Genomic DNA, 27,294 nt, shown 5'->3' on the forward strand with positions numbered 1-27,294 from the left:
GTAAGCCTTCCCAGCAGTAGCCTGGCCAAAAGGGGCACAAAGGGTTAATGCTCTATTCTAACCCAACCACCTGGATACACTTATTAGCTCAGCACAAACCTGGGTCATAAGAACAGCGGTCATTTGTCAGCAGTACACTCCTAATATTACTTGTATTAAGTAGTATACTCACCAAGTCCCTCTCTTTTGGTCCATGCCAATTAAAATAGTGCATATATGGCTATTGCAAGTTTAATAAACATATCCTCGTCTCTGAGAACTTGGCCCTTATGCATGAGGGTCTGGGTGCAAACAGGAGATATTGGGGAAAGGGTGAGGTTGCAGCTCTTGCAATGGAACGCTGCAATTTCGTGGTAGAGGCAGGAGAGTAACAGCCTAAGTACCCAGAGAATGTCTCAGACTCTAGGAGGCATAGTGAAGGACACGCATAATGGACTTTCCCAGAAACATCCCGGAGCCTTGCTCATGAAGAAAAACGCCCTTGCACGCTGCTACCGGACCATGAGACTATTTTAAATTTAGCTACTTGCCTTGTCTTCCAATTCTCTACCACATGGCTCGGACCACCATTCCAGCGCCATTCCCCTTGAAATCACTGGACAGTCTATCGAAGAGGTCAGGCGATGGCCTTGGCTCCTGAACTTTCCATGCTAAACAACTGTCGACACCTCACACGTCCTCCCTCCCTCCTGTCCACGGTCGTGACTCAGCCACGCCGCGCAGCAGATGGAAAGGACAGGGCCGTCCCTCGAGACACATTCTCCTTTACACTGAACGAGGAAGCCACGCTGTGCCAGCGAGCGGGGAGGACACCCCCCGACCGGTGCGGGTTCCATCTGGGGCACAAAGTCTGTGATGATGCTGTTTCTAGGAGGACCGTGTGAGTCTGTGGGGCGGCGCTTTGTTCGGAAGCCGAGCATGAAGCTGCCTCGAACCCGAGACCACCGTAACTACACCTCGCGAGGAGCCATGGGGACCTTGGCCTGTGCGAGCAAACAGCACCTGTAGGCTGAGTGGCTGTCGAATGACCGTGGAGAGTCCACGGTGAGACAACTCATGGATGAGAGACTTGTTATTTATGTGCAGCCTGTACACAATTCTCTCTATAATGTAAATCACCCCATTAAAAAGGGGTGCAAAATTATCAACTTAATCTGGTGGCCAATAACATCCGTGGGTCTCGGGGAACATTAAGTCAGATCTGACTCACTGCCCAAGGTTGCTGATAACTGAATTACCCAGACTTTGTCCTTGCAAGCCAAGGCAGTTTCTGTAGTCACAAATATGTCCTACCTCACTTGAATGGCTGCCTCAGGGCAGGTGAAAAGGTCACTAAGGAAAAACAAGAAGACAGTCATTCTCCCTTTCAGGTGGAGTGTGGTATTTACAGGAGTTGTCATATGTTGGGTCTAGAAACCTGGTGTACACATGTTGTTGAGGGCGATCCTACGGCTTTAACTCATCCTGCTGTGTGGAGTTCTGCCGGTAGTAGCTTTAATATAAACAATACATAAACGCGAGGGAAATTGATGATTTCTGAGATTTAGTCCTACTGTATTATTTATGGTGTATTTTATAATTTTATGAAAGTATAATATGAAAAATATTAGAATCAGAGCTCAAAAGATATAAAAGTTTAACTGCAGTATATAGAAGAATGTTTCATTCTTATTGGGTGTTTTGAACAGTTCTAGTAGAAATATATTTTTAACAGTGTTAGGTAATCACTACATTTCATCGTTTGTTGTTAATTTCATGATGGTTTTTATGTTTATAGTATTTTCAGTAAACATGAACTACACAGGTATATTCATAGGAATATTTTCTTTTAAATACTGATCAAAACAATAGCATTAATAACTAACATTAAAATTAAAATATGGCAGAAAAATTTTATTTCCACTGTTTTCTTCACTTTCGCTTTTATGAGAGGAATGCCAATATCTATAATTTCAGAACTTGCATTTAGATATCTTTAAATCACTTGAGTAAATATTCTTGTTTTGTGCAAGGGCAATTAGTATAATTCTTCTCTAAAGTATAGACTCTGAGTTTACAAGAATAAAACTTAACAAATGAATATGTATATATTTTTTAAGCACAGATGTGTATGTGTTATATATAGCTATATGTTTGTGTGTACTTCTTCATATTCAAGAGTAAAAAATATAGTAAACGTGCACATGTATATGAACGTCAAATCCTCCTTTATTTGAGGATGTGCTATTTCAGTTATTGTTAATACATGTGTAAAGTGGTTGTAATCAACTCAGACATGTTATCAACACACATTTGTTTGGTACTTGCCAAGCACCATATTAAATGATGGAGGAAAATGATGCCAAATACAGTCTGACCTACAGGTGAATACACCCTAGTGGAAAGAGGGAAACATATGAATATCTAAATAAATGTGTTACAATAAAATATCAATGTTTATTTCTTTACTATTAGTACTTATTACCCATTCCCAAATAGCAGTAAATTCTTCCATTTTTTTTCATCTACTATAATCACATCCAATGCTTCATTGCATAATTTTAATAAAGTAAATGTTTAAGAAACATTGTTGATTAAATCAACAGCTAAGTCACTAATGCAATATCTTTGTATGCAGCAAAGCTGATAAAAAGTATCAGTTAATCAAAATAAATAAGCATATAATTTTGATTGGTTAATATATTATAAATATGTTGGTAAGAACAGATTCGAAAAGGATGCTACTTAGATTTCCCATGTAAGAATATTTGTTCTGAAAAATTAAATTAGTCTCATAAACTACAGTATATTATTAGTTGAAAGGAAATGTGAACAGTCTGTTTTACATAAAGAAATTAAAGTGTCTTATCTGTAGCAAAGACTTATAAATGCATTTGCCTTCTTAACTTCTGGAAGTTAGTATTGGCTGAGATATAAACAATAAATCCCCAAAATGTTTCCAACTACCATAGAAATCTATTATTCTCCAGCACCCTTCCTAACCTACTTTGCTGAAACTTCTTAGCCATGTGATATTTAGTGAAAAGACAAAAGGTCTCAAGGACTTCCTGAAACATAAAAAAGTTAAAAATAATTTATCTGAAAGGTGATAAAATTGTGGCAATTAAAATCTGTGACTTCCCAAACAACTTAATTAAAAACACTTTCTTCCTAAATGATAAAGTGCCGGTTCAAAACGGCACACTTCAAAATGTCCATGGAATACCAGGGTTGGGTAGGCAGATTCGATTTTTTTCTCAACTGTTCACTCTCGTGTGTCAACTAATTTAACTTTTTCATCTCTTATCAGGAACAACAACAACAAAAAAGATCGATTCATGATTTTAAACATGCTTTGACCACAATAAGTAGATTTTCCTGATAGGAGAAGTAAAGGTGCACATGAAGCCCCCACGGGTTCTCAGTGTGAACTCAGCTCAACACAGCTGTGTAGCAACAGGCAAGTCACGTGACTTTTTTAAGCCCTGCATTCTTTATTTTGGGAAATTGAGTTACTGCCAGCAATTCCTAACTCATATAATATGCTTAGCATATTCAGGGCAATCAATAGACTTATTTTTATTATTATTTTTTTAAATCCGAAATGATCTTACTACATGTTCTCACTAAAAATCTAACAACGTGGCAGTTGAGTATAAATCCTAACAAGCTTCTGAGTGACTGGTGGGCAGGGCAGAGGGAGTAGGGCTTCTTTATTGATGATTAATGGTGAACTAATTTCATCGACGTAATTTATCTTGCTACACTTCTGATTCACGAGTGAGGACGTGGGTTTCATGGGAGTGGGGGGAGGTGGGAGGAACACAATAGTATGGTGAGGCTGAAACGGCCTTGAGAGACCGGGGTGATCCGTGAAGATTTCATCTGAGCCACAACCATTGGGACATAGTCCCGGAGGCCTATTGGAGAATTGAGTGTTTGGGAAAAACTGGGTTGGTTGGGAAAGAATAGAGTACTATTATTATTCATCCTTTCGTCCTAGATTTTCAGTTCAGATACCCATCTCTTAGAATAAATACAGAAAGTCTTTTTTTTTCTCCTCATGTTTTAAAACGTTAAGAGAATGTAGACATTGGGTTCTGTCCGTGTTTATCTAGCATTGATTATTCTAATAATCACTAGAAAATGTTCTTATGTGTCTAAAAGATTCTTGTAAAACTTAAGTCGAGAGCATATTATATATTAAAACAGTATAAGCAATAAAAATAGAACCACTCTTCTCTTGAGCTACATTAAGTGGCCTTGTTTTAAAATATAGAAACTAAGATTATGGATAAATCCGCTAAATACAAACACAGAAACACAATGCATTACTATGTCTGTCACTCGAACCTGGATATTAAGATAGAAGATAGGCTTATCATTGGAAACTTTGGAAACAAAGGTCAAATTGTAACATGAAGTCCATTCTCCTCTCTTATTTCCAGGAAAAAAAAAAATATTCTCAGGGTCTGGGTGGATTTACCTGGGATAAGTTGCCATGGTAACATTTATGCCTGGAAGCATTTGGTATGCTTCATCACTTCCAAATATTGAGACTCAGGTAAAACCAGAGTTAAGATTTCAGAGTATCTTTGAAAAGTAGAGTGTGTCATGCCAACCACAATGGCTTCACTATGTGACCACAGTTCAATGAACTCAGCAGTCCTTTCTCCTGCACGTGACATGAGAAGTGAGGTCTGTTTCACATTAGTCTCATTCTCTATGTTTTCTCATCACAAACAGGTATTTTAATTAATATCGGCTCAAAAGCTTTATATTTTACATGATGTCAGAAATCATTAATTAATTTAAATTTTCTTACAGTGAGTTCTCTCTTTTTTTTTTGACATTTATAAGGTTTTTATTTTTGTTTTTATCTCATGGTAGCTGCACTTCATAAATAAACTTGGCACATGCTGTCTTTCTTCATTTATCAAGAAAATCCGAACCCAAACCTGAAGACAGATTTTGCATACCTGGTAAGTGGGCTCACTGAAGTGTCAGAAACATTGTTTTATTTTCCAAACTAAAACCTTTTTCCACCGATAAAGCTCTCTCGCTACCCTAATTCTTCTCAACCTCGTAGGACACGCTCCAGGACAGTTTGTGCAAGTCGCACACGGCTTTGCTTACACTCTCGCAATCCTCTCCCCTGAACACTTCATGACAGCAAAACCGCCCTTTAGAACATGTTTATACTTATGCTACACAAATTCTAGGGTCGCTGTCCAGTTTTGCTTTTCCTCGGTCTCTCGGGAGCTTTTCATACACACTCTGCCCATTCCTCTTATTCTAGTCTCCCTACTGGCTTCTTCTTTGACCTCTAACACAAAGTCTGTTTAAAATCATTTGTCCATGATTTAATAAATATGATTAATCAATAGATACATGTTAAGTAAAATTGATAGTGAAACCAAAAAAAAAAAAAATCCATGAGTTGCTACTTGATTCAGTTAGAATAGGTGGGATTATTCTACAGTAATAAATTACTGAAAATGTCCATTGTATATCATTTGTCTCGCACTGCCTTTATTCTCAGGCCACACTAACGGAGTCGCCTCTATCTGGACTACTGTTAATTACTTAAGCAGAGGGAAAATATGGCCCATCGCTCATACTTCATTGGCCAAAGCAAGTAATATGGCCCCATATGATTTCCACAGGCTGGGGATATATAATATTTCACCTGGGACAGGCAGCAACTTTAATGAACAGATATATAGTCTCCCAAAATATATAAACAAATGAGCTAGAAAAACAAATGTCATTCGCAACCAGTAGAAATTATTACAAATTTTTTTTTTTTTTTTGCAACTTGGCAGTTAAAGAAAAACCACTGAGAATATTTCAGCCTTTTAGGACAAACTAAATCATCACTGATGGGGGAAATCTCCTTTAGAGAAAAGTGCCTGTTAATATACAGAAGAAATAAATACCTTTGGGTTGACAAATTCAGGAAAAGATTAGCAATAAATGCTAAAATGATTAGGTCAAGTTGGTGGGAAACAATATTTGCTGAGTGCCAAAGCGAGATCTCACAATGGCTTGCTGGATTCCAAGTGAAACACTTTATGGTGAAGAGGTCTGGAGGTTAGCCTGATTAATCCCAGCGACACTGATAGCGAGATGACCCATGACATGTTCCCCCTATTGTGCTGCGGAATGAAGAAAGACCACAGCCCATGAAATATTCATGCACAAAATGTTTAACCTGATCCAATCAAGCCTTGAGATTTAAGTTTTAGTTTATAGGAATAAAGGTTTAGAAGGACATTTCATGACACCACAAGAGAACACGTAGGTAAATCCTGTGTGGGGCATTTTATAAGATAACTGGCCTGGTCTTTTCAAAAGAGTTAATGTCCCTTAAAAAAAAAAATAAAAAGGATTTTTCTACATTAAAAGAAAGAAGACATACACCTGAAGGTATTATGTAAGCCTTGATTAGGTCATCGGAACTAAATAGTTATAAAACAATGCAAAGAAGGTTAAAATTTTAATTATAGATTTAATATTAATGATGTTATGGGATTATTGTTCATATCCTTTTATAATGATATTGTAACAAAGTAAGTAAATGTCTTAATTATTAAAAAGAGGCACATATTGAAGTATTTGTAGGTAAAGTTTCATGTTTGCAATTATCTCTCAAGTGGTTAAAAGTGAAAAAATAAGGCCAAATAATTCTTAAACTCAGGAGGTGGGTATATTTATTGCATTATTTTATTACTTTCATATGTGTTTAAACTTTTTTCCCAATAAAAAATGTAGAACTACAGTTGGCCCTTCATGTCCATGGGTTCCAAATTCACAGATTCAGCCAAACACCGATCAAATAAATATATATTTTTAAATGTTATGTTGTTGCTGACATGTTCTGTGTAGTTAGACCACAATGGTTACATCTGTACTAAAGATGTACAGACTTTTTTTCTTGTCATTAGTTCCTAAACAATACAGGATAACAACTACTGACATTGTATTAGGTTTAGAGAATAATTTAGAAATTATTTAAAGTATACAGGAGGCTATGTGTGGATTAAATGAAAATGTAATGCCATTTTATTTGAGGGATTCCAGCATCCACAAATTTAGTATTCACAGGGCAACCTGGAACCAATCCCCCTTGGATACCAAGGGATGCCTGTACGATCAGATTTCATTCTTCCTCAGAAGAGAAGCAGAGCTTCGGAAAATCTGCTCTTGCCCAGCAGTCATAAGACTATGGCATCAGAGCAGTTCGGTATACTAATGACTGGATTATAACTTTCCTTGAAGGGTAGTTTACCAAAATGTAGCAAGAACTATATTATATGAATGCTCAGTCTTGCTTAATCCACAACATCAAACAATTGGAAATAACTAAAATATCCATAAATAAAATGATGTTTGAAGGCATAATATATATTATATATGTATATGTACATAGAGAAAAAAATATTTTTCATTAAATGAAATAAGTACATTACAGAACCAAATCTCCATTGTGATAATAGGTTTGGGGAAGTTAGTATAAATCTATGTATATATAATTCTGAGAATAGAGGTATAGAAAGAAGACTTTTATTTTATTTTATTTTATTATTTATTTTATACCTTTCCTAATTCTTGAGAAAAAAATGACATGAAAAAGTACAAATATTAAGTAATTTTTTTTAATAATAAAAATAATCAAAACACATATGTCAACCCAAGTACTGAAACTGGAATGACCTTAGAAATTATCTTCAACTCATTATTTTTAACTTAAAACAAAACGACGATAATAATAAAACTCAAACCCAAATGTAAAAATGCCTTACATCACATAGCTTAGCCAGATTTTTAAAGAACCATTACAAAAACCAGGCCCCAGGATACTCATACTTTTTTGAGCCTTGGCAAGTCCCACTTGTACACTACTTAACTTCAAGGTTAATTACAAAATGAAGTTCAAGATCTAATGCTTTGTCAGCATCACTTAATAACTGATAACATTCTGATTTGGAACAGGCCTACAAAAATAAACCATTTTGTTGCAATATAATATTTTAGAGCTTCCACTTAGTATCCCAGTTAAATTTTATTTTTTTAAGTTGAATAACATTTTTAAATTCTTAGGCTTTAAGTAAAGATTAATTGTACTTATAAGTATTTTTAAGTAAAGATTGTGTTTAGAAGTATTTTTTCTCCAAATGCCTTAGAATATGACACATTCATAAAATCAAAAGGAATTTAAAATATAATTTTCTCTATTCCAATAAGCATAAAGTACCTAATTGATTAGAGCATCATGAGGACAGGGGTGGGAAAAATTATTGCTTCCATCTTTCATTATTTTAGAGAGTAGGGGGCTTAGACTCCATTCCTCAGGGAGGGTCCATATTAGCCTGAATGTTCTCTACTTCTCTTTCCCACACTCCCTTATTCCCTCTTACAGAAGTTAATTTTTTTTTTTTTATCTGATTGTAAAACTGTTGAGAAACTGACATCTAGTGACATCTATTCTCATATAATGTATCTGCTTATGGAGAGTAATTTGTAGTATAGCTAAAAGGCAGGGACCAAAACTTTGGGTAAGTTTATCACACATTTATACAATCTACACACACACACACACACACACACACACACACACACACACCCTGGATCTAGAACACAATGAAGACTACTACCTGTAAATAAGTTCCAGCTCTCAGTACATTTTTACAAGTCTCTAGCAGCCTGTCATGTCTTACTTTGACTGTAATAGACTAAGTATATATCAGTTCAAGTGTGTCAGTGTGAGAAAATGGTTGCAGTCTTGTGAGCATAGTACATGTGAACGAGCATGTTTAGGAGAGGCCTGGGTTTATTCAATATCAGAAATATTGAGAGCTCTCTTCAAGGCCTAGAGGCTTAAGCAAATACTTCATTATCCCACACTACAGAGTGATAACCCCATCTCTTATCAATTAATTTCCCAAATTCTTTCTTCTCCATTTACAGGACTTAGCTATTAGCATTCACAGCACTAAGAGCTTATACAGTACTACGCTTTGACAGTTATACTGAAGGAGATGATGTGAGCAAACCCTTGTGTTTTCAACTCCACAGTGATAGCTGCTATGAGTGTAAACTACTATGTTTCATTGAGACCACACAGAAAATAATAATTCAATTAATTTCTTCTGAAGTTTTCAGGTACTCACCCTAGATCTGATATACAACTGACTCCAAATACACCGCCCAAAGTAAAATAGCAGCCCTGCAGTCTACTGTAATTACCAACCCTCAACTAACTAACTAGCTAACTAATCAACTGATGAACTAAATAAATAAATAGTGGGAAGAGCAGACTGTGGCTTTCCCTCCAGGGCCACCAGGAACCCTTTGCGTGTGACTGTGAAGCCTTCTAGGGTTCTGAGAGGCCCCACCAGGATGCTCTGTTCCTCTCTGGTGCTTTCTGCTCTATTAAGTTCATAGCTGCTGTGATCCTCCATGCAGCTGTGCAGGTATCTGTTACTCTGGCTCCACTTTGCAATAAGAGAATCCTATAATTTAGACACACTGGCTTTGATAAATGGGTGGCTGAGGAAGTAAATAGAAGAAAGGTCCATTTTTGTGTGGAATCCAAACTGTATTCTTTAATCTTGCTCTCATGGTTAACCCTTGTACTTTGAGTGTTATGTATTGTCCTTTTGCACAATGTGTTAATAACACTAATACTGTATTTTGTTTGAAAGTATTAATTTTTAGTTTTTAAGAAATCTAAGAGAAGAATGGGGACTTATTCTGAAGCCATTTTGGATAGTCACATAAATACTGACTTTAACGTTTCTGAATCTTCAGCTTTCTTTTCTTTTCCTCCACCCTGACTATTATGAAAACAGGTTTTAGAACCTAGTGTTCATTAATTGAATAAAGAACATAACATTGAAAGGGTGATCTTTCTTCTTTATTCTTAAAAGTTCCAACATGTGTTCTAGAGATGGCATTTTGATTTGTTAGAATGAGAGGGGATAGAAAGAAGGTACTATTTAATAAATTCTCAGTAATAGTCAAGCACAGATTTCATTTTCAAAATTTTACTTTTTGGGTTTCTGTCCAAAGAGAGATAAAAAAAATGCAAGCCAGAAAATAGAATATCCCCGAAATTTTAACTTCAAATATTTACATAGTCTAAGTTATCGCTCTATGCTAGCTAAAATGCAGAAATTCTTCTAAAACACCAAAAAGTTATTGGTTTTGTCCCTTTTATGCTAAGATAACAGTCTAGAATATAAGCAGCTAAAGCTGGAAATCGAGTTGCGTTGCCGCAGTATAACTGTTGCAGGTAACTCGCTTTCCAGGTTAATTAAGTCTGAAGGTGATATCCTCAGACTATACTGAAAAGAAGGAAAAGCTCAAGGAATCACAAAATTTGATCAAATAAGCAATTTATCTCTAGAAAACCATATAGGAACAAGTACGATGAATTCCTACATGCTAACCTTATCCCTGGGCTTATTGGTTTTTTCTACTTTTTTGTCATCTGAAACTCCCTTATTTCTTAACGTTACCTTAAAAATATTTTATGCATTTTTTGTAAATTACATTATATATTTTGTGCAATGGCATGAAGTATAGTTGATGAAATATGTTTCCAGTTTTAAAGATTCTAGCATGCTCTCAGATGAGCTTTTTATGCTTTATACAACCAAATAGTGCTTCGAAATTCAATCAACTTTACAAAACCGATTAAATACTTATGGTTAAAACATTTTTTATAGAACTGATCATTTTCTAGGTGGATACTTTTGATATAATTAGCAGTATGAATGGAATTTTGGGGAGGTGTGAAAAATAATTATTTTAGTATGTAAATATTGCCAGTTTATTACTCAAGTAATAATATACTTATTTTCAATTTTAAAAGTGGTTTTAGTGATGTTTTTTCATTGAAGATTTTATTTAACAATATTTTCAAAGAAAGAACAGAATTAAATAGATTTGAATATCATCAAAGCAAGCTGCTTCTTTGTGGAATGGTTTATTTGCAGAAAAATCCACCCAAAATGAGATAATAGATAAATATCCTGATTGCAATATTGTTGATAGGGAAACAGAGTAGATAAAAGAAGCCACAGAAGAGAAAAAAAAAAAAAAGCCAGAGAATGCAATTTTAAAGAAATTTGTTATAAATCTCCTTTGTCCCTGGAAGGGTCTAAGTCAGAATTTCAGAAATATAGCTCTCTGAACATACAATTTTTTCCCATAAGAAGAGTTCAATAATGTGTAAATTTTCAACATGCTCTGAACTGGAGTAGATCAATGTTTAAATCACCTTGCTACACATTTAATGCCAACTCAATTTGATATTTGAGTGTTGTTTTCATGACTGAAATATGTGTATCTATATAACTTTCAATGGACAAAGCTGGGTAACTGCTTTTCAAGTTTTTAAACTGACTAAAATACCTTATTTGGAGCCAAATTACTCTGAAAAATTTAGATATAGTATCACCAATGAAATATTGTCACTGAGTTATTAATGTTTGAAAAAAATCTCCACTACATAAAAAACTGGAAAAAATCATCACATTTTGCTCTTTGTAATTTTACAAATTTTCTTTTAATCTAATCCCCATTACATATTTACCCTTATTAAATATGAACGTTCAAGAACCTTTGCCTGAAATATGAAAATGAACATTTTTACTCTTAAAAAAGTAAAATGTTTTCCAAAGTTTATCCATTAAGCACACACTTCAAAAAAATAAAAATAAAAAAAAGAGAATGTGGAAGTTCTTTGGCATGTCATCTTCCATTACCTGAAGGAAACCTAGCGAATGTCACTTTGGAATGTCATTACTTCCTCAAGTGATCTGGACGTTTCCTGGCACCTCTTTAAGCTTCGCCATAAGTCACTGTAATATGCCAATGCCTGTGTCTTTAGAGTCCTGCCATGTGGCCTGTGGCATGACAGCAGCTGCAAGGTCTACAGTAGACCAAAGAGTGACGGCTCTGTCCAGGGCTGCACAGAGCCCCACCTGGAGTCTCCACTAAGCAACTCTGGTTTTCCCTTTAAGGTGACCATGCCATTCACGGACCACTCGTTAGGTCCTCATTAAGTGCCAAGTACTGTGCTAAATGCTTAATGTTTTTATTATGAAGTGTTTTTACTTACTTAAAATAATTAACACATATATTAAGAGAAAATGAAGTTAATTTTCCTGTTTCCATCCTCAGTGAAAAATCTAAGACTTAGGGTAAACAATTTCCTTTTATTTTAATAGTTTTTAATTTTGTTTCATTTTTAAACTTACAAAAAAAAATACAAGAATAGTAAAAGAAGCTCCCAGATACTCTTCACCCAGATTCACTAATTCTCACACTGGGCAACATAACTTTTGTCTCTGAGTCTATGTATATGTTTGCAGATATATGTATACATATTTTTTTTTGTAAAAGATTTGGGATAAAGTTTGGAATACTGTACTCGTCTACTTTGCAATACTTCACGTGTATTTTCTAAGAACAAGCATATACTCATATATAGATACAACTATCAAAGTCCAGAAACTTGACATCAATACAAATTATCTAATCTACAGGCATATTCTCAAAGTATCTCCTTCCGAATTACTAATTAATTACAATGAGAGGAGTTACTCGACAGTGGGGAAACTTGAAACGCACCACCCTAAATAAGTGATTAAAATTAAACTAATATGATAATGGTTGTGCACCAATCCGACTTACCTGCTTCCTGAAATAATGACATAATGCCATTTCTCAAAAATCCTGCCAAAAATGCAACCTGAGTATAAATATGAGGATACATCAAACAAACCCCAATTGAGAGGCCTTCTTCTTAATCATCTGCTATATCCGTCAAATACATCAAAGTCAGGAAAACAAAGATGACAGATTTTTCCAAATTACACACATCCTTTTAGTTAAGTGGTAATTCTTATAAGTGCAAATATGATACTTCAGTTTTTCCTTTTATTTATCGAAATATCACTGACTGCCTCACCTCACTTCTTTATTTTGGCACACTTTGTTATACTTGTTTCTTTTAATGGTTTGCTTTATTGGTTTAAATACTTTACTTCCATTTTTAATTTATACAAACATTGAAGAGTATATTAATCCTCAAATATAAAATAGGAGGGCATTTCAATAATATTATTTTTCTATATATGTATTAGCTATATCATTTATCTTTTAAATCCAAGCACAACATTGACATTTTGTTCCATAGCTATCGCTAAATTTCCTGTTGGTGTTTTTCATTGGCTGATTTCGATTTCATGACGTCTGGGAGTAAGGGGTCAGTAGGTAGAGGTTCACATACCAGGACACAGACCAAGTTGGAAAAGGGGAGAAACTATTTATACTACAGGTCTCAGAAGATTAGTACGAAGCACTCCCAAGATTTTTCTATATGTTGCCTCTAAAAACCAAAGATTGATAAATGGCATTTACGGCATTATGATTATGTAAACAATATTCATCATAAAAACTAATTAATGTAATTGGCTCAAGTATCAGCTGCCTTTTTTCTGGGAATTTCTCCAAACTGGTGTTTTCTTATTTTTCTATGCTTCATGGTTTTAGTAACATATTTACTTCCTCTTTATGTATTTTCTATGACATCAATGTGATCATTTAAGGGCAGTTATATATATAAGTACTCTGGTTTAAACCAGAATTTCTCTTTTTTATATACATTATCTTTTACAATTTTCTCAATAATCTCAATAATTTAATTGTAAAGAAGTGGAAACTTATACTGTGCCATTGCTTATTAAATGTTTCTTGTTTTGTCTTGATAACTGTAAGGGAAAAAACCAGGAATGCTACTATTTCAAGTTGTTCTCCAATAAGTGTGACATGGAAATAATCCCGTTTCCAAAGAATGAGTGCGGCATCATATTTGTAGTATTCCAAGATGAAACGTGAACCGAATACACCTGACGGCAACTCCTTCATATCATAGAAAAAGTGAACCTTGCTTCAGGGACCTGTTGCGCCAGTTTCTACCCTTTGCCCATCTGGTCTGGGTCCTGGTGTGTGAATCTCTGCGCACTGTATCCCTCACTCTCTTGACTTCGTGAAGTTGAGTTGAGCCAACGAAAACACCAACAGGAAATAAGGGTGAGAGGAGGGAGAGGAATTAAGTAATTTTCCCAGCTCAGCATCTCCTCTCAGGCCTTAAATAAGCAGGGACTATATTTCTAAACTAAGGTTGCAGCTCTTATTAAATGGTCTTCTCCTTAGGATATGAAAACATCCTAAATTATTCTATTTGAGCATGCGATATTTTTTTATTATGGGAAAAGCTTAACTGAAATATCAATAATTCTTATTTATCATTATTCAGGGATTTTTTTTTTGTAAAGGATGACTTGGTTAGATATCTAAAAATATTTTATTACTATAACATTCAAATATGGAAAATTAATTCATATTACTTTTTACATGCCAACATTATGTAAAGATTTTCAAGTTATATATTTTCTCATAATACAACTTGCCAAGGAAATGTTCTGAGCAAGATATATACAAGTAATTTATTAAACAAGCATTCAAAATTAAAATGTTCTATTAACTGTGCTAGTTTAGGAGTATCCAAAGAGTGAAATTCAACTATATGTCAATGTCGGGGTTTTAACTTTAGCAATAGTTTCTCGGTGACACTATCAAATAATTTTATGTGTAATGGCCATACTTAAATACTATTTTAGAATTTGCTTCTTTTAAAAGAGCTGTTTACAAGCCCTGTAAAAATTAATCTCATTCCTCAAAATTGAGTTTTTAAATAGCTAAGCTATTGCTAAGCATAAATATCCATATTTTTTTACCAGATGTAATTTTAAATTACATTTGGGGCTTTCCAAGTAGCAAAAGTATCCTCAAAAGAAAAATCTTGTAAATAAAATCCTGGAGAAATTTTGGGGGAGAGTTGGGATAAGAGGAGACAGTCGGGAATAGTGTTAGGTATCGTGAGATCAGAATGTGTTTTCCAAACATAACACGTAGCACCTATGAATATAATTGCTGACCACGAGAGGAGAACCATCATAATTCCAGATTATTTCTCAAAGTTTTGCCTCTCCTCGACATCCTACTCTCATCTCTCAAGTAAGGCCAGAAATACAACTTTTGTGTTCCAGACCATTTCCCCCAATTCTTAACTGAAAAGAAAATATCTGGATGAGAGAACAAAAAAGAATAGAGGAGGGAATAAACAAAGTGTGTTCTGCTGTGCACCAAACTTTGAGCACATCTTATTATTCAATCTTCACAGCATGCTGTGATGTAGTGTACGTGTATGCAAATGATTGCAGGTCGGACACGAGACTTAGAGAGTTTAAGCAACTTCCCCAAAGTCTCTGTTTGAGCAATTTCTGCTACGGTATACTATTCCCCCCCTCCCCACAAGACAGCATCCACAAACAGTCAGACCTAAAAATGCCTGAGGTTGCTGCAATGTGTGGTCTTCCATTCTTTCATTACCTGAATAACTCACGGTTGATGAGCTTATTGGAGTGTACTGTACAGATAACTTTAACGGGTGCTCATTTTGGGACGACCAAGAAACTGACCCTTATTAACTTACTCAAGGATACCTCTGCTTTCATTTGAGACAAGAGGTAAGGGTTAATGATGGAATTTTCTTTCAGAAAGTGTCATATAGGCAAGCCTGTTAATTTTATAGATCAGGAAACTGAATCTCAGCGGCTTTAAGCAGCATCTGTCCTGGAACAGATATGATTTATGGCAAAACTCAGATTCCTCTGTGGTCTGATGAGATTTCCTCTGACTGCACTGCGGTGAACTACAGCATCCCCAAACGAACAGGGACCTCATAGGATAAATTCCATAGAAACGGTGGGCTGTATCGACCAACAGTCCAAGGTAGAGCTCAACTTGGATAAATTCCAAGAGGACCAAGAATGGTAGTTGTCTGTGGTCTCCTGAGTTTATTACGGAAGGATTAACCTGCAAGGACTTTCAATGCCAAGGGCTTATTTCAGGGAACTAGTTTGTTCACCTGTCCAGATTTAGTTGTTCCACTCACCAACTCTGATTCTAACAGATGGAAGTAAACCAGAAGCAATAAGTAGTGGCTTATAAGCATCCAGGTGCTCAGTAGCCTTAAGGGTTAGCTTCTATGTTTATGTAATAAATAAAGCGAAGGAGGAAACAAACAAAAACCACATAAACAAAACATATATTCCACATGGGAAATAACCAAAGAATTATCATATAGAAAAAAAAAACAATGGATACTTACCAAAGAAAGTTTCTACTACAATTCAGATGATTTAGTTTTAATAATGTATTATTGAAATTTAAGTTTTCACTTAAGTGATTTAACTTAAAGTGATTAACATAAAATGTGGCACATGCTATTATTTTTTTCTTACCCTGTGTCTCTATAAATGCATTTCCAAAAACTTTTAAATAGTCAACATAGTTAGTAGAGATGATAGTTTTCGGTCTATGTAACAAGTTTTCTCTGCGAAATCTCCCAACGACACTATGGTAGCTCAGAATATGCAGTGTTCTTACATTGCGAGTCAAAGCCAAAAAAGAAAGCGCAGTAGCACACTTTACGAGATGTTGGCACAGGCTTGTCTCCTCGTAATAATGGGGTCCAGGGAGCTAACAGAAACGTCATGAAAGACCAGCTCTCCAACACAGCTGTGCAGTTTAGACTGAGCAACGTATCACATCTCGCCTAACAGAGGGGGAACCCAGACCGCACTTTGTTACGACGGCATTAAAAGTAAAGCAGAGAACTCTTCACCTACCCAGCGATGTTCTTTCTGCTCCACACAGAAGCAACCGATCCAGGTTCAAGTTGCTGAAAACAAACAAACAGAAATCAAATCAGAGCCTGCCTGGCCTCACGACCGAATGCTACGATGCAGTAGGAATAGTAACAATGCAAAATAATGGCCTGCCAAATTCAATGAACACAGCTTAATAACTCTGGACCACAGCAAGACTTGGGCAAAATTACAAAGTACCGTACGACTCCTTGGGTACGTTTCACTGAATTAGTATTCTGGGGCACATGCCTTCACGCCAGCCGTAATGAGGACGGCAGGTTTCATTTGCAGACACTGACTGCGTTAACTGGTGCTAATGTGTAGGAATGCATTGTCTGCTGGTCTATAAAGGCACACCAAATTTTCATTATGTTTCAGTCAAAAACTGCTTGTTTTGCAGGATGGAGTCCATGTCAATAAAATGGATTGCGTGTCACTTAAACCAAGTGACATGCTAATCTCCTAGAGCCCTCTGTCCTTAATCTCTACAGGACATGAGTCAGTTTAGAAGTGTGAGCTGTTCTCACAGGTAGCAACTATTGAGCTCTTTAATGTAAATTCGAAAGCAAAGCTTATCAGTGTGTTTCAGAAATGGCTTCAATGGGGTTGCTGTCCATAAAAAAAAAAAAAAAAAATCCCCATCTTCCCCGAAATCCATGGGCAACTTCCAAGTTGTTACCGTGCCTGGGAGCACCTTTTAATTCTAATGAAATTGGTCCTGGTGATAGCTGCCCTGTGACCAACTGGATTAGAGGCCTTTCTTCTGGCTGTTATGAAGCCGTTTCCCTTGTGCAGTAAGGCGCGACCAAAAAATCAAGCAAAGTGTCTCAATCCAGAACTTCAAGACCCAGTAGCCTACTTCTTTGCAAGTACTGCCATCCGTAGCCATTTTATAACAAAAAGGCCAAATAATGAGATTTGGGATCAAGAATTTGGTTTGTAAAGGGAGTTACAAAGCATATGGAAAACGACGGATTACTTTTCTTGTATTTTAAAATCGCATGTATTGTATAATGAAAAAGCTAGAAAGGCTCAAAGACAATCTACAAGACCTATCCTGGATCTGAGAGCTAAATCAGTTTATAATAAAATCTTTAAAACATGAGATTAAACAGAACTCTCCATCCTGTCGCCTTTATATTTTACTTTCTAAATTCTCAGAAGTGTATATGTCCCGCTTACTTATTCTAAATACAATAAAACACAATCATTAAGGCAAGCGATGGTCTCGAATCCAGTATAATACTTCCCACAAAAGAATAGGAAGTTGGCATTAAGTGAGAGCTTATTGATAAATACAAACATAAACTTTTGAGGACAAATTAATATGACACATAAAAAGAGGTATCATTGACAGAATAAACCGATCTAATATCATCACTTCTGAGATCAAAGGAATAGAAAATAAGTAATAAAATTATGGGGTATATTTGTATAAAGAAACATTTTCTTTAATTCAGAATTTTAAAATGCAGTTTTATTTAAACTTATTTTTAGTTAGTGCAAAATATATTTTCACTTTTAAGAAATAAACTATGCTGACTCACGTTTTATTTTTTGTTTGATTATTTTAAACCTGTCATTGGCTTAAATGGTTGTTAAAAAGATTGTTTTTCTTTATTATTTATATAAAAACACTGAAGCATATTAAGTAGTATCTATAATGATTGCGGGATAAAGCAGTCGCTTTATCTTAACATTCTCTTCATATCGGCTTCCGTTCTCCTCACATCCACAGAGTAAATCATGTGTGTTGTTGAATAACCTATGAATATCGTGAACTCTGATTAATGGAAAATAATGTTTACAACAATAAATCAGTTTACTAGTAGCAATAAAATATGGCTCATTTTACTCTATTGTAAAGAAATGTCTAGCTAATATGTTGGAACCATTACCATAGGATTAGTACTATCATACTGACATACTTAGGAGGAAATATTTTAAAAAATGATTTTGGAAATAATATTTTATACAGTTATAAAGAATGTTAATACTGTGACTAGTATAATTTAAGAAATATTTAAATACATAGGTCATTGTGTCTTAATACAATAAAAGTATTATACATAATGTGTAGAATTGTTATGAGACACTTCTGAATTCTACACATATATTGTTAGAAATATTCTTGTATATGAAATGCGGATACCCTTCCTAGGATCTTATGGATTACAAAGAGAGACTTAAAAAACACAAGCGGTTTACATAAATTTAATCCCCAAAATCACGAGGCCTCCAGTACATACCACAGCACTGAGCATATAGGAGCCACTTATTTAACTTTTGCTAATGAAGGAAAGTAATAAATTCTCTTACAGGAAATGTGGGTATGTGTATTGCTTTTTCATGGCTCTCCATCATAAAGGTCATGAACTGTAACAGTCTCAAATGTTTTAGGGCTGGTCCAGGCTCAGAACAAGGATTTTAATGAAGAAGCACACAGGCATCTGAAGCTTAGTTTGGAAGATTTGACCTTTCGAATCAATTAAATGCCAAGTATATATTGAAATACATTGTGTGTTCAGTATTTCCATAATATCCAAAGTCAGAGAACATGGTTTTAAAATTCTTTCTGCTATTATTTACAGTTAAAGATATTTCAAGAAATAAAACCGCAATTACTGCATTACTAAAGCATGAACAGAACTATATCCAGAAAAATTATCTGATATTTTTGATTAATGACTTAAAATGTAAACAAAAGAAATTATTGATTCTGATTTAGCAGGATAAATGGAAAAAGCCATATAGCTAAATTCCAGGAAAACACCTGTCTTTCTCTGAATGAGGTGTTCTACTAAGTGATTTCTTAGTATTTCAGTTCTGTATCAAAACCGACTTATTATAAATTTGTAATTTAAAGAAATCCAATTTATATGCAATATAGAAAATTTGGAATCATTTTCTATTGTAATATAAGGGATATTATATCAAATAAAAATACTGTAATCAGTAATGATTACAGTTATTCTTTACTACTTAAACCTAAAGCAAATCAGTTTTCCTTACATGACTCCAAGTTCTGTTAAGTATGAAACTTTGGTAGTTTTCACAGAATGTAAGATTAGGACATTTTTATCCAGGATGGAAAAAAAAAAAAAAGGCAAGCAAGCAGAATGTTATTCCCCAGACTCTTCCTGAGGTCAGGAGAAGAGGCCCTGAGTAGAAACAACTTTTGCTTCTTGATGTGGTAGGAATTATTTACCCTGAGAGGGCTAGAAAATATTAACACTTGTTACAACGGAAATAGAGAATAATTATTTTTTTCTTTGTGCAGCTTCCAAAAGTAAATCAATGTACTTGGCTTTTCAGAAAAAGAACTAAGCTGAATATGGCTAACCGAAGCAATAAGGCACTGTAAGGAAAAGAAATGCCACATAACTACTTAGAACATCAAGTTAAAGGTACCCAGAGGCAGATTTTACTGCAGATTTTTGCAAATGAATCTTCGGAGAGAAAAGCTGATTGTGTTATGCATATAAATAAAGGGTTCATCTTATTTTAGTGTATCTCTGTTATTATCTTGATTTAGACATAAAATCTAATATTCAAATTATTTAAAATCCCTAGTAGTACATTTATTCGCATTTAGCTTCATTCACATGGTTGAAGAACACCAATTTTGATAGCTTTGTTACAGTAAAAATCAAATATGGAAAATATTACTAAATACCTAAATTATATTGAAGGGTTACTATTGGCCAGAGACTACACAAGACATTTGTCAGCATAATTTCAGACTAAATCTGAGAGTAAGCATATGGGATAAATATTAATATATCCATATTCCAGGAGAGGATCAGGAAAGTTAAGAAATTCACCAAAATTCATGTAGTTATTATGCATCAGTTATAATTTGAGTCCATCATCTGTAATCTTAAACAGTACATTAGTGTTCCTCACACATTCCTTTCAAACCTAAAAATCAATGTTATAATGTTAAATAACATGGAGAACAAATGAAATGTTAGATACTAATATAAAAGTTTCACATTTTTACTTGTATTTCCAAGCATTCTTTAATATTATTTACTTTGATATTGCAATATATCTTTAGAATAAATTGCAGCAAATTTCTTCTTTATAGGTATAAATATATTATTTCAACAGCTGTATTTTAAAACATGGATTAAATTGTTTTATTTAAATGCATTTTTCCCCCTATTTATAAATTCTTTGAAATGCCACATCCCTGATTGTTGCTATAATTCTTTTTCTAGAGTAATTTTGAGAACAGAAAATAATTTTTGAACTATGTCTTAGAATACAAAATTTGGTAAGATATATGTACTTTTTGTTACAATGTATTGATGATGTTGATTTCTTTAAAGAAAAATATATTTAAATATATAAATCCACGCATCTAGTATATATAAAGATGGCAAGTAAAAAATTTTAAGATTTAGATTTAACATTATTATTTTGCTTTAAGTCAAAGTTAATAAAGCAGTAAGTTGTTCCTATTAAAATTACAATAAAATATCTCATCAAATTAGAAAATATTGCTTTATTTAAGTAACTGAAATCTTAACAGTATCAAAAAATATGTAAGTAAATATGAACTCTAACATAAGTTCAGTAGTGTTGGTGTTGGCTTATCTCCTTAGGCAAAAACCCTGAAACCTTTTAAAAATCATTTCTATATTAAAATATTTGGTCAGGTAAACATAAACCATCTCATTGACTCTTTGTTTGTTTAAGGAAAAAGAGAATGGTAGAAAGTACTATTTGCTTTTCCTAAGAAAAAATTTCCCATTGACATTTGTCTATAAAATATATGAAGTTTGTGTGATTCCTAGGGTGTCCTGGAGCTGATGTCCAGCTGTGGGACTGTGCTCTGGTTTTGTGTGACATTTGCTCACAGAAGCTGCTGCTTCAGTAGTCTGTACCTGTGGGCTCCACAGTGTTTGCCACTCTGAGAGAATCCGAGCATGGCATGTGTGAATATCTAGATGCACATGCTTAAATGGTAAATAATGAAAGAGGTTAAAAGTACTTTGAAATAAAGTATATCCTTGACTAACATATTCTGTACATGGCGATATTTAAAACGTGTCAGCACAAAGGAATTGCATTTAAACATTAAAAAAAAAAAAAAAAAAAAAAAAGAAAGGTTGACTACTATAGTTCCAAAGAAGAAATTTTTAAATTGCTTAATGGAATCTTCTTTTCTTTCTATAAATAAACAGCAATTTAATAAATAAAAAATAGTCATACTATGTAATTAAACACTCAGTCATAATACAATGCTAATGAATGATATATTTGTGTTATTCTAATATATATTTTAAATAGTGAATGCAGTTAGTAGAGATGATGGTTTTCAGACTGCAAAAATATAGATAGATTAGAGATATAGAGATCGAGACAGAGAAAATAGATATTTTATCTCATGATATCACCACCTTCTTCAGGATACTACTATAGTAATTCAGAAAACTATCACTCTGTATCAGTACCATCAAAAGTACTATCTTCCTGGATTAGATCCTAGAACAGAACAAAAAATTTAATAGGAAAGGTAGTGAAATCCTAATAAAGTCTGGAATTGTTTTAATGGTAATAGTCTAAAGTTGCTTTTGTTAATTTGACTTAATTTTCTTAATTAGATGTTTACATTAGGGAGAACTGGGTGAAAAATATATGGGAATTCATTGTAAAACTAAAAGTATCCCAAATAAAATGTCAACTTAAAAATCATATTGTATCGTATCAGACATGCAGATTTTATCCATTCCTTTAGCAGATATTTATTCAGTAGCTATTGGCGCTAGTCTTGAGCTTGGCACACGATGGTCAATGGGGAACTAGAAACAAATAGCACAACACAGATAATATAGAAGGCAAGGTTGCCGCTCTTATGGAACCTCCAGGCTAATATGAGAAAGATGTGCTAATCGATTTAAAAAAAAGGAGGCACACAATTATAAATTTTAAATATTTAAATTTTAAAATTTAACAATATACTTAATAAGCAGAAAAAGGTTACCGAGGGAAAATTACAAAATGAATGCCTCTGTGATTTTATTTTATTTTTTATTGTGATAAAACATACACAGCATAAAGTTAACAATATTTAAGTATACGATTCAGTGGCATTAAGTATATTCACACTGTACAACCATCGCCCCATCGGAACTTTCTTATTTGCCCAAACTGACACTCTGTACCCATTCAATCATAACTCTCCTCCCCCAACTTCCCACCCCCACCTCGGCCCCTGGTAGCCACTTTTCTACTTTGTTTCTATGTACAGTGTTAGTGCAATCATATACTATCATATACTGTCCTTTTGCGTCCAGCTTATTCTACATAGTTTACATGACTCAGCATGTTTTTGAAGTCCATCCATCTTATAGCATGTATCAGAAAATCATTCCTTTTTAGGCTAAATAATATTCCATTTTATGTATACGCTGTACCACATTCCGTTTATCCGTTCATCTACCGCTGAGACATTTGGGCTGTTCCCAACTTTGTCTATACAGTGCTTCCATGAACACTGATGTACACACATCTGTTTGAGCGACTGCTTTCAATTCTTCTGGGTATATAGCTAGAAGTGGAATCACCAGTTCAAACGGTGGCTCTGTGTTTAATTTTTTAAGGAACCACCACACTGTTATCCAGCACTGCTATTTTTAAACAACTGAAATAATGTGCAAAGAAAGGCCATTTCTTTGGATGGGTGTGAAGGGATTGCAAGAAAGAGAAATCTTGACAAAGAAGAAACAGCAGGGCACAGACAGAGGCTGAGGCCAGGAAGAGATCGGCCACTTTTCGAGACTAAAAACAAATCAGCATGTGTTTGTCCATGGAGAGAGAAAGCTAGTTGGGTTCAAGATGAGGTACGGACTCACATGGGGCCGGGTCTGATAAAGCCATGGATGCCACTGCAGTGTGTTTACATTTTATTCTATGTACAAAAATAAGGCACACCGAAGGATATTTAAAGGAGGAATATCCAATGGATTAAAATTTTTCATGCGAAAAATGCATTAAGAGTCAGGCAAAAACTTACGAAGTGAGGCACACTGGGCGGCCAGTACCACGGTACTGCTGGTGAGACTTTATTACTGCCCGGTCTGAGCAAGGTGGAGTTTGTGATCATGCCAAGAGGAACTGGGTGGCGAAGCCAGTGTGGAAAGCGTAGGAGGGAGCAGGGAGAGCAGTATCAGAAATCACCAGGTTTGTTTGTAACAACCGGGTGAATGACGGCACAGTTTGCCAACATGGAAGAACTTGGCTTTAAAAATGTCAAATTTGAAGCATCTATTATATGTCAAAATTCTTTTTGTTATCATTAAAGTCTTTCCTTGACTTTAGAAAATCAGACTTTATTTGAAAAGGAAGAACTTTGGAAATTAATTTTTTTTCAGTTTCTTTTTGCCAGGCAAATAGTAACCCTATAGAAGTAAGTATTTTATTATTTCTTGCTCATTTTATTCTGAAAGTAGTAAAAACCTGAATTATTTAAAAAAAAAGTAAAATAAACAAAATACACCTGAAACCTTTCAATGATTTTTTTTTGTTTGTTTTTCACAGAGACATTAAAATTTATTGCTCACAATTATCTGGTTAACTTACCCTACATAGTTTGTAAAACCTGGTCACTTGTGCAAAATATGTACTAGCTTTGAAATACATTACAAAAAGGCTTGACCATACAGAACTAATTTACTATATAAATTTGAAATCTCACATTCATTTCATTTTCCAGATTTCTTCTCAATTTTATTGTCCTCTAGCTTAGCAGAGTCTTCTCTCTTACGTTTTAGTCATTACTATTGTTTGGTTTATTTCTTGAAGTCTTTGTTTTTCTTCCCCACATAAGTAGAAGTGTCCTGGCAAAGATAATCTATTTGTCACCCATTGTTAGGAATTTAGAACTGTTGTCACTCGGTGATTTATAATCTTAGTGTTCTTGGAGTTGTATTGGTTTTATGCCACTTCGCAAGCAGCTCCTTCGCTTTGATATTTTACAATATAATTATTTAATCTGGTAATTCTATTTCGTGCATTTCATCTCTCTAAAGTGTATTTCCAAATAAAATGCCTACTGAGGAGCGTGGAGGCACTTTAAATAAGCCAAAAATATGTTATTCTTCTACTGTGTGATTCTTGTAGAAAACAGATGGTCTTCATTCGGTAATTTATGTGCCTTGCTGTCACTACCAGAATGCGATATATTAGCAGAGGCTTAACTGGCACTGCACTAATAGGGCAGAAAGTAGCAATGATCACTTTGACTTTAGGGCTGGGATTGTTTTCAGATTTTCATGGATATGAGAGCCTATCACGTGTTTTATTATTTTCTCCTCCAACTATTCACTAGCCATGAGTAAAATGAAGCTTTACATGGAAAAAATACAGAAGAAAAAGGATTTATTTTTTTAAAAAAAAGAAGGGGGAAAGAAAGAGGAGGATAAGAAAGTTCAACTTTGAGGAAAACTTTAATGAAAGCTGACAGTCATATTAATCTGCTTTTACTGATTATAAACAAAATAATATATGATTTAAAACAATATATGACTACTTTAGAAAATTCAAAAATACAAGAAAAGCAGAAGAAGGTAAGGTCATCAGTGATTCTAACAAGAAATGTTCATGATTACCATATTAGTGTATACTTTTCAGTATTTTATATATAATGGCAATCAAAATGAATATCATTTTTCTCATCAGAGAGCACAACATAACTTAAAGAAATACAAATATCGTAAACTCCTTTCAAGAAATTTCAGGCAGTGTACAAAAGTACTATTATCGTTTATATATTTCTGATAAATTTGCACTGTAAAGCATGGCAGTCTTGATTGGCATATAAATTGTGACTCTGCATTTACAAGCAGCCTACGCAGACCCCTTTCAGGCAATGAGAGGGCAAAGAAGACCCAATAGATAGGGAGGGGGCATGATGTATTTATATTTATGTCTCCAGTAGCTAGAGAGTGTCACTCTTCTGAAAAATCTGTAAAAGGTTACTTACTCACTGAGGATTCAGAACTTTAGGGGCCATTTAAAGGAAAAAGAAATGTATCTCAGTGTGTAAACAGGATTGTGGAAAGACGTAACATATTTTTAGCAAGGGTCAAAGGTAAGACAAAAATGGATTCTTCTCTAAGGCCTTTGACTATTATATTTGTGACACAACACGCATTGTGATAGGAACATTTTGCATGGAGTCAGACAGGCAGAGGGCCAGATTTTGACTTTGCTTTTTACGTCTGTATGAAACAAAGCATGTCCTGTAACCTCTCCAACTTGGCTCAATTTACTCATCATTAAAATGAGATTAATAATAAGACCTCCTTATTGATTGTTGTAATTATTGAATGAGATTTGTGTAAATAGCTTAACATAGTGACATGCAGTAATATAGTAATAGTGACAAATGAATGGTGCAAATAAATGGTGGCCACAGACGTATTTCTTAAACCAGTGTTTCTTTTTCCTCCTTGAATTGCTATGATACTACTTCACAAACAGATAACATATATCCCATCCTCATTGCTGATATGACATTAAAAAATTAGGGATGTTATTTAAGGGTACAAACTTGAAACTAGTGGATAAGTCCTGGGGACATAATGCACATCATAGTGATTACAGTCAATGGTACTGTGTTATAAACTTCAGAGTTGCTGAGACTAGATCTTAATTGTTCTCAACATGAAAAAGAAGTGATAATTATATGACAAGATAGAGGTGTTAGCTAATATCCTGGTGGTAATCGTATTGCAGTATATAAATGTATCAAATCAATACATCATACGCCTTAAACTTACACAATATTATACGTCAGTTATATCTCAATTAAAAATTATAATTTAATTCATACATATTATAAATGTGTAGGGAATATGCATTTTCCTCTGATCTACTTTGTACATTCATAGACCGAGCTGTCAGAAGATACTATCTACAATTCCGTGATTATTTAAATCCAGAGGTTTGTGGCCCTTTGAACACAGACCTTGTAAACATAATGTTATTTTTTCAATGGCCCTTAGAAAACCTACTCACTAGTTGAGAGGCAAGCATGGAATAGGAGAAAAGGTATCCACCATGGAGATGAGATAGCTGGTTAATCCTAGGCAAATAATCTATCCTACCTGAAACACAGAATCTTGTTCGTGAATGAATGGATTCAATTAAATCACTGCATTGAGCTCTCACATTCCCTTCCATTCTTGTGCATGCGCCTTTCTCCACAAATATCATAGAGCCCACACAGCGAATCTTCTCAAACACTAAAGGTCAGTGTTGATTATAGACTGAGGATAGAGACGATAATTGAATACATAATAGGAATAACATTTTCCCTTATTGATATGTATGAAAAGCACAAGGGCAACATAATCAAAGCACCCAAGACAGATCAATGGGGGACTCTAGTAATGCATCTGCTCTGCTTACTTGACGAAACTGTTAAAATGCTCACACAAGTTACAAGTCTTAAAATAACTGTTAATACCTACAAAAATATAATCACATTTAAATGCGTGCCTTTAGGTGTTAA

General features: G+C 34.5%; 1 protein-coding gene across 1 annotated transcript in view; it reads right to left on the reverse strand.

Annotated features, from left to right (window-relative positions):
* The window catches only part of LOC118612506, a 244,737-nt gene that overhangs the window by 103,971 nt on the left and 113,472 nt on the right, over positions 1–27,294 (reverse strand). The window contains exon 4 of the mRNA XM_036234395.1: positions 16,749–16,801. Within this exon, the coding sequence (XP_036090288.1) occupies positions 16,749–16,801 (53 nt within the window). The remainder of the gene's footprint in view (positions 1–16,748; positions 16,802–27,294) is intronic.

This window comes from Rousettus aegyptiacus, unplaced genomic scaffold, assembly GCF_014176215.1.
Source record: "Rousettus aegyptiacus isolate mRouAeg1 unplaced genomic scaffold, mRouAeg1.p scaffold_m13_p_16, whole genome shotgun sequence".
Taxonomy (NCBI): Eukaryota; Metazoa; Chordata; class Mammalia; order Chiroptera; family Pteropodidae; genus Rousettus; species Rousettus aegyptiacus.